The sequence below is a fragment of the Pteropus alecto genome, unplaced genomic scaffold (assembly GCF_000325575.1).
Source record: "Pteropus alecto unplaced genomic scaffold, ASM32557v1 scaffold239, whole genome shotgun sequence".
Lineage (NCBI taxonomy): Eukaryota > Metazoa > Chordata > Mammalia > Chiroptera > Pteropodidae > Pteropus > Pteropus alecto.
In genome coordinates this window covers 1,907,978-1,917,119 of record NW_006494613.1, presented here as the reverse complement: position 1 = coordinate 1,917,119, position 9,142 = coordinate 1,907,978, and the positions used below count along the sequence as shown (strand labels likewise).

The window sequence follows — 9,142 nt, the reverse complement described above, 5'->3', positions numbered from 1 at the left end:
TCTTTCATATACTTAAAAATAGCAATGGAACATGGTGTCTGTAACTATGTTTTACTTCCTAACAACCCACGTGAACAACTGCATACTGTAAACAAAGTCAAAATCCCAAAAATATAGGGGAAAAAAATGCTCACTAAGACTAAAAAATATCAAAACATGATCACACATTTAATCGTAACAGCTATATATTCACATTATTCCAAAACCAAGAAAAAATAAAAAGCTTCATTCCCAAGTCCCAGTGCCTACCTCCAACTTTGATAAGTTTTGTCTTTCCAATGTTTCTTTATGTGAATATACACAAATACGAACACATTATTTTTTTCTCTTTCTTATATGCATACCTTCTTATGTACATTTACTAAATGTCTGAGAGCCTTCCATATCTGTATATGGAGAGCTTCTTCATTCGTGTTTTTTGACACATAATAATGCAGTGAACGTTCCACATTTTATTTAATCAAGCCCCTGTTAATGAACAATGAAGTATATGTCCCAAACTTTTGATATTACAAATCACGTTAAAATGAATAGCCTTTCCTATTTATTATTTCATACCTATTCAGCTAGAGCTTTGAGATAAAGTTCCAGAATTCAGATTTTATGATTCTGTAATTTGAATCAACATTGCTAAACTGCTCTCCATAAGGTTTATAACAATTTGCACTCTCTCAGACAAGGTATGAGAGATAAAGTTTAATTCAAAACTTGTTTCGATCCATCCAAAGCTATTTTGAAAACAATTCATTTGATAAGAAAATGAGAAAAGTTTGGGGGCTACGCTATGGTTCATATAGTTCATATTTATAAGGTCAAATTCTCCTCAGAAAGTTTGATTCCTTGAGTAAATATCACAGAAAGGTTGACGGCAGCTGTAGTTGTAATAGGTGATATTTCCATTTATTATTATTTAAACTGACATAAGACAAAATAGCTAAGAACAATTTGACAGTTCATTGAAGAGACATACAGCATTCATACTCTGTTATGCACAGAACTGTGTATTCCCAAAATTCAGATGCTGAAACCCTGATAATCTTTGGAGACAGGGCCTTTAAAGAGGTAGTTAAGGTTATTGAGGTCATATGGATGGCACCCTGATCCAATAGGACTGGTGTCACTGTAAGAAGGGGAAGAAACACCAGAAATGCTTGAGCACAAGGAAAAAACTGTGTGGAGACACAGCAAGAGGGCAGCATGTGCACACCAAAGTGAGAGGCCCCAAGAGAAACCAGACCTGCTGACACCTTGATCTCGAACTTCGGCCTCTGGGACATTGAGACAGCAAATTCTCTCAGAAAATCAAATTTCTGTTGTTTAAGCCACCCGCTCTGTGGTATTTTGTTACAGCAGCTATAGCACACTAATTCACCTAAGCAAGCAATATTCTTCTAGGAATTAATCCTAAAGAACAAAAGATATATGTTCAAATATGACTATTACCTCTTTATTAATAATCACAAGAAATTGGAAAGAAACTAATTATTATACACTAGCAGTTTCAGTCTACTATAGTACATAAATGATACACTATCTATCCACTAATTATTACTAACATGAATACTTCAGCCTCAAGGAAAAATATATACAAAAAATGTTATATTTTTTTAAAGTATGTAAGTTAAGGAAAGCGAAAAATGTTAGAGATGAATGGTCTGACAGTTGTACAAACAATGTGAATATTCTTAATGCCAATGAACTGTACACTTTAAAATGTTAAAATGGTAAATTGTTATATTTTACCACAATGAAAAAAAAAAAAAACAGAAAAAATTACAACACACGCATAATTCTGGTTGTAGTGTTAAAAAGTGTCAAGATTGGAAAGAGACGAAACTAAAAACATTGTGTTTGGTCGACAGGACTATTTGTAGAAAATGCTTTTCTTTCGCATCATTTAAAAAATATTTCAGTTGATAGTTTAGCAGACTGTCATTTACATATGTGTTTGTGTATACATTTACACACATAAAAAGAGTTCTGGAATAATACACAAACCTGTAACAATGGTTATCTCTGGGGAAGAGGAAAAAAGTATAGAAATTTGTCTATGTTTGATTTCTTTTTATTTGTATTATAATGTTTTCAACTTAAAAGTATTTTAATATCTGAAAAACAGAAATAACTCAAAAAGGATAAAAACTCAAATCTTAAAAGAATACAAACAGAAACAAATAATTCTATCTACATATCTAATTGTTAACCTCAAAGAAAAAAAAAGATTTAAGAATCTTTTTTTTTTTTTTTTTACGCCTACAACACCCGGTCTTCCTAGGCGGTCTCCCATGCAAGTACTAACCCAGCCCAACTCTGCTTAGCTTTCAAGATCAGACAGGATCAGGTGTGTTCAGGGTGGCATGGCCACAGACTCAAGAACTTTTTTAACACAACATTCTGACTATATATGCTCTTAATAAAAGTTAGTACAAAGACAAAAAGAATTGTAGAAAAACTGAAAATTTTACACAGTAATTTTGTTGCTGGAGATACTGTTATAGTTTATTCTGAAATTCTTTTATGTGTATGGTAAGAGGGTAAATGAATAAGTATGTTGATACTAATTAGATTCAAGATTTCACTCTGGGAGACAGGAGAAACAAAGATGAAACAGGAAAAAGTAAGAAAAAACCTGTATTTCAGTTCAAACTGGTGAGTGAATGGATGGGTGGAGAAACGGAGGGAGCGAGAGAGGGAAAGGAAAAAAAAGAAATCTACATGTTTCCTATCTCTGTCCACTGAAAGGGCCCAGAAGTTATGACATTCTAGTAGCAATGAACATGCCAAGCATCCAGATCCGGGCTGAAAAGGGAAATGAGATGACACCATTATGTCAAAAGTGAGCAAGAACTCAAAGAATGGTGTGATGTCAGCTTAAAGGCACCTACACTAGCCAAATGCAAGACAATCTGAGCATCAAAAATAAAAATGAAAATAATACCTTAGGTTTTAAAAAGAGTCCAGGGATTAAAAGCAATACTAAAAAATGGGATGTCCTTTACAAAAGAATGCCAACTAATAAACGTATGAGGAATAACTAGAAAATCAGCCATTTGCAACCACCAGCAAAATAGCAAAAATCATCAATTGATGCTAAAATCATAGGAGGAAATTTTATTGGAAAATAGAATACTCATATGGTCTCAAACTATCACCCTACAGAGATTACTACAAGGAAAAGATGACTGCTTTTACAATGTAAAAAGAGGTCAGACACCACCTTAAGTGAGCAAACTTAGTATAACCAATACTAGAGCAAACTGGCATTGCATGTCTTCTCATGTGATGCTATGTAGTCTTCTTGCCATGAGAAAACAATGAGACAAATTACAGATTATAGGACTAGACTAAAAGACAAATAACTGGACTGGACTCTTCTAAAATGGCAGTTGTAAAAGGCCCTCCAAAAAAAACAAGAACAAAATGAGAGAGACTGGAGAGTGGTACTGTACTAGATTAAAAGAGACTAAAGAGACATGACAACCAAAACACAATGTGTGATCCCTGACTGGATCCTAGGATGGGACAGATTACAAGATATTTAGGGGAATTCTGAATACGGATCGTGGTTTAAATAACACTAATTTTTCAACATTAACTACCAAGGGTGTCACATACACACACTTTTCCAGTTTTGGAAAACAGGCAATTAGCATACCTTTGATGGGTTAATTACGATATTTCTGGCTGAGCCATGTTCATCTCCAGTAAAAGCCGGCTGATTGTTGAAGCCTTGCTTTACATTCACAGCAGTAAGTTCATCCTGTTCAAGAAAAGGTATTGATTAATCAGAAGGATATAAACGCTCTAACTTAACCCCACTTACCACAGCCTGAGTAACGACTAACTTTGCTATATTCCATAAGAGAATTGTTGAAAACACACCAATGAAAGAAGAAACTGAAGTTTAAAAATCAATGCATAAATATGTAGAGAAAGATAAAAAGAATGTGCAAAATGTTAACTGTTAACCCTAGCTGCAGGACATATAGGTGTTAATTATACTATTCTTTTGACTTCTTTAAGTTTGAAAATTTTTAATAAGTTGGGAATAATGAGCAAAAATCACACACACAAACATAAATCATAGAATTTTAAAACCAGGACTGTTTCTAGAGAGCCCATAGTTTTACTCTCTCTCCCTTGCCAGCCCCATGCACATGCACATCCCTATCCTATGTTCAAGAAAATCGGCTCACTCAACTTACCCAAGACCCCATAGCAAGTTAAAGACAGCACAAGCTTTGACAACCACATAGCACAAACAGGTAACTAAAGGAAAGTTTAGAGCTTGAAAAGTTCTTTTGTACATCCTGGTTCACTTGATCTTTACCAATTCTGGTATCTTCATGCCCATGAGAAGAGTGAGGCTCACTAAGCTAGTACAGTAACTGGACAAATTCAACACTGAAAAACCATCTTCTCAATCCTAGAGTAGGAAGAGAAATTCGCGTGACACCATGCCACCGAAGTATAAAGGCCATATGAAAATGTGGTCTAAAAATACATAGCTACAACTCATATGCTCCTTAAAAAGATCTTACTAGATAGATACAGGAAAACTTTTCTTCCCAAGGCCATAACACATCAAAAATAGCCTAGGCTTTATAAAAAAAAAGAAAGAAAGAAAAGAAAGAAAAAAGAGAAGAGAAAAGAAAAAAGAAAAGAAACAACAACAAAAGCAATAAAACATGCCTTCCCTGATCATTGAGTTACAGAACTAAATCTGAGTTCCTAAGATACAGGCTTGAAAACATAAAAGGGAAAGGTTTGAGTGAGTGAAGCTACCTCCGCTCCCCTCACTCCAAGCCAAGAAATGGTCTTGGTAACCGCTAGGGTAATGGTGATCACAGCACAAGAATGAGGACACACATTTTCTCCTCATAAGTAGCTGCTGCAAATGTAGACTGGAAAAAAATCAACTGATCAAAATCACTGCTGTGATTAGGCAGGAAGCCTTAAAACAAAATAGTTTATGGCACATAAGCACCTGAAAGGTCACCTTGACTGAGAACTGAGGTCTCCTGGAGACATGCCATGTAACTTTACTTAATTGTGTGTGTTCTAGCTAATACCTTGGTGAGCCACTGTTTTGGCAGGCTTTCAAAAGACCCTGCCACAGGAAACTCAGCTCTATGGTAATCAAGTCTCCTCCAAGCACAGAAGGTTACTGAAATCATGACCTGCACAGAAAATGAATTGTGCACACATATCAGAAGACATCTCAAACTGCTACCTACATTTTCAAATTAATTATTTGAAAATCTAGGGTAAAACTATGTAATAAAATTTCTGTAGTCTCAGAGTCTAAGAAAGAAGGGGCACAAATGGGATAAAAGGAATTGGACAAGAAAACTAAATTTTTATCTTTGATTTACCATCAGAATATTACAAGAAACATTCGTTAAATAACAGTATATGTTTTTATTAAAAATATGTTCTGGCTTAATCAAGAGGAAATATGTGAGCCTTTTAAAACCAGTTAGTTTCATTTAGTGTTGCTTAAATTTGTATTCTAAACTAACTCCGGTCAGTTAGCTATTTGTCATATGTGACTTCTAATCACTGGCCTGAAGAGACATGCCCTGTGTGTGTATACACACAAACACACACATACACGCACATATCCCCAGAAGGAAAAGAACATGGAACCATTATCAGATGTCAACCACATCAAATTTTCCTCAAACTAGGATTCACACAGGTATTGCTGGGAGCCCTGAATTATGAGAACTTGTTAATCTCATAGTCTAAATTGCACGAAAACACATCCAGAATCAGACCACTACTTATTACCACCAATGCTCTCCTCAAGTCGGGAACACCACCACCTCATGCTTGGATACTGCAATGGCTCCTAATTTGGCTCCCAACTGGTCTCCTTGCATCTACCCTTGCCCCCTGAAGATCATTTTCAACACAGCAACCACGGGGAGCTTTTAAACATAAGTGAAATCCCATCATGTCTGCTCAAAACCTCTGTTAACTCCACAACTCTAAGTATAAGCAAAGGCTCTATGATGTCCTACAAGTCTTTATGTGATCTGGCCCCTATTACCTTTCTGACCTCATGCCTGACGACATTCCCCCTTTGCTCACTCTACTCCAGCTACGCTAATCTCCTTGCAGTGCCTCAAACATGCCAGCTAGAGGTTCTTAAGCCTCAGAGCCTTTACACTGTCTGTTCCCTCTGCCTAGACTGCTCTTTCCCGTGGTATTCACATGGCCAGCTCCATAACCACCCTAAGTCTTCACTCAAATTTCACATTCTCGATGAGAAATCTGATGACCCTATTTAAAATGGGAACTGCTTACCCCACTCCCTTCATCCTCAGCATTCCTAATCTTCCAATAATCCATAGCACTTATCACCTAAAACACCATGTAATTTACTTACAACACATACTGTTTCCCCTACACAGAAAGGAAGGTCCATTCACAGATGCATGTCAAGCACAGTGACTGGGTGCCTGGCACATAGAACATCTAGGTATTCAATAATTGTTGAAAGAACAAATAAGTAAATAATCACCTGCTTTAAACAATCAACATAATAAGCATATTCTGAATCACTACATCATGACTCTGAGGTCCATAATTCTCTTTGTATTGTTAAACTGATTAAATGTGGATGCCAGTAGGCTGAGGTGGACCAAATGCTGTGAATGTCTACAAAAGCAAACCAAAATCTAAACCTCAGGTTATGAATGCGGAACCCAAGGACAGCCAATCACAAACAGCCAACTAGGGTTTAAGCTAAAATCAATAATTTCCTTACTTTGCTTCCACCTTTTCTCTATAAAAAATTTCTCCCAGCTCCCAACAATGGAGAGCTTCTAATCACTTCTAGTTTGGTGCGGCCCAATTTGAATCAAATAAATTCAAATAAATCTCTAAATCAAATAAATTCAAATAAATTTCTAAAATTTTAATATGACTCAGTTTCTCTTTCAACAGTTCTGGTGTCAGAAGCAGGACCCAAAGGAGACCCCCAATGGCACCCAGGAGCAAGGAGCAGCCAGAAAAAGTTGCCCACTGGGCCCACTGCTTTCTCGCCATGTCTGGAGATTGCAGGTATCTGAGCTCCAGTTTTTGCGTTTAAAAGAGCTCTCTGAATTTATCTGAGCGTTTCTTTGTTCAGAGTGGGTACCAGGTCAGCTGACAAAGAAACAGGACTGGGTCCGACTCAGAAACTGGACTGGTCCTGGTCAGACTGGGCCCAACTTAATTTAATCTAGACTGGGTCCAGTGCGAGGCCTCAGGTAGCAAGGGAGAACAAGAGAAAAACAGTTTTCCCTGACTCCAAACAATCTGGGACTTCTCCACCTGGGACGCCAGCTAACTACACTTATAAAAATTATGGGCTCAGAACCTGGTTTTCCGAACCAGGGGATTAACTTTACCAAAGATAATCCTGAATCACAATGGCCACAGTGGAGAACGTTTAACCTAGATAGGCTTATCTATTTATGGGGCTCTCTAGAGAGAAAAAGAGTCAAATCTCTCCAAATTTCCCAAAAACAATGGGATGTATTTTTATTGATATGCAGAAGCAGCTCTAATAAACAAATGAATCAAAGATTGCCTCTTTGAAAGATTCTTTACTAAAGGCAAATGAAAAGCTTAAGCAACAAGCTGATGGTGAATCTAAAAAGAAGTGTACACCAACTTGACTAACTGCTCAGACTGCTCCTTCCCTTTATCCTCTGCTCCCAAAATATTCTGAACCCATTAATCTCTTTATTCAACTGCCTTTTCACTTTGAAGATGAGCTACAGTTAAAAGAAAATGCCTTTGAAAGGGAGGTCCTCTGCTGAGCCAGGAATACCAGATGTAACCATCTTTTCTCTATGATCAAAGGCTGAACTTAGGGCTATTATCAAAGATTTTTCAAATCCTAAAGAGAATTCCCAAAAGTTTTATGGAGAATTTAGAATTCTAATTGAATCTAACAATCCAGGACTCCCTGATCTCTACCAATTCATGCATATGACATTAGTACCTGGCAGTGGCCAAAAATGGATGGCTGAAGCCAAATGAGAAGATCCCGAGAGGGATATTAAAGGTCCACATACTAATCACTGCTAGGGACAGCACAAAACACACTGGAAAAATAGCCCAAGACCCACTTGAAAGTAATGATAAGGCATTTCCTCAGAAGACTGATGAGTCCATCATTCAGTCTTACAAACAAAAAGATGAACCAGTCACACACACTTAGCCAAGACTAAAATCCCTTTTTGTGAAACACTCAGGGCTTTTTTTGTTATTAAACGTGGGCGCAGAAAACACACTTACTTCCTCACCCATTAATGGGCTGCAGCTTAAACTAAGTATCCTAATAAAGACACACAAACAGAACTGAGAAGCTGCCCCTCTTGAATTAACAGCCCTAGCTGAGCATTTTGAAAAACCTTTGAGCAAGATAAAATTCAAATAGCCAATAAACTTATAGCCCTGCAGTTACTCCAGGGCTAAAAGGACCTCCATATACGCATGCCAAGCCAGAATCTAGAGGTCCTCCACTCAGGAGCGCTGTGTCCCAAAATGTCTGCCTTCATTTTAAACAACCGGGGCAATGGGGAAAAAAAATGAATGCCCCCTGCTAAACTCATTGTTTAATAGACCTCCCCCTGTTTTTCCAACAGGGGAAGTCCTTAAAATTTTGATTACCAAAATAATAAACATTAATGGGGCTCCCAGTAAAACTCCAGGAAACTGCTCCCCAGGATACCTTCTAACCCCATTGCAGGTGCTGCAATTCACCCAACTCCACTACCATTGCCTGACAATGACACAGATCACCTTAACTGTGTAGACATGGTGTTATGGTTACTGACCCTTTGCAATGACTTACAAGACACACTATTAGAAAACCCAGGTTTGATACTCTGTCGATGCTAAGAATGCAAAAGAGAAGTATCAAACAGGATCTGCTATAAAAGCTCCACATGAACTACTGGAAAGGGGGAATTTAAGTCAGCTCAACCAGAACTATGTGTCCTCACTAGGGCTTGTCAACTACCCCCCAAAAAATAAATAAACATTTGTACTGATAGTCTTTGGGGCGGTCCATGACTTTGGTATGTTATAGAAACAAAGAGGGTTCCTCACTTCTAGCAGAACCCCAGTGAAAAATGGGCTC

At 37.4% G+C, this 9,142-nt stretch overlaps 1 protein-coding gene and 1 pseudogene across 19 annotated transcripts in view; both read right to left on the bottom strand.

The window, feature by feature from the left end:
• Positions 1-9,142, bottom strand: part of MED12L (mediator complex subunit 12 like) — a 318,700-nt gene that overhangs the window by 284,868 nt on the left and 24,690 nt on the right. For all 19 annotated transcript variants that reach the window (XM_025042472.1, XM_025042480.1, XM_025042483.1 and 16 more), the window contains exon 2: positions 3,656-3,760. In XM_025042472.1, coding sequence (XP_024898240.1) covers positions 3,656-3,760 — 105 coding nt within the window. The remainder of the gene's footprint in view (positions 1-3,655; positions 3,761-9,142) is intronic.
• LOC112474555 lies at positions 2,251-2,369 on the bottom strand (annotated as a pseudogene).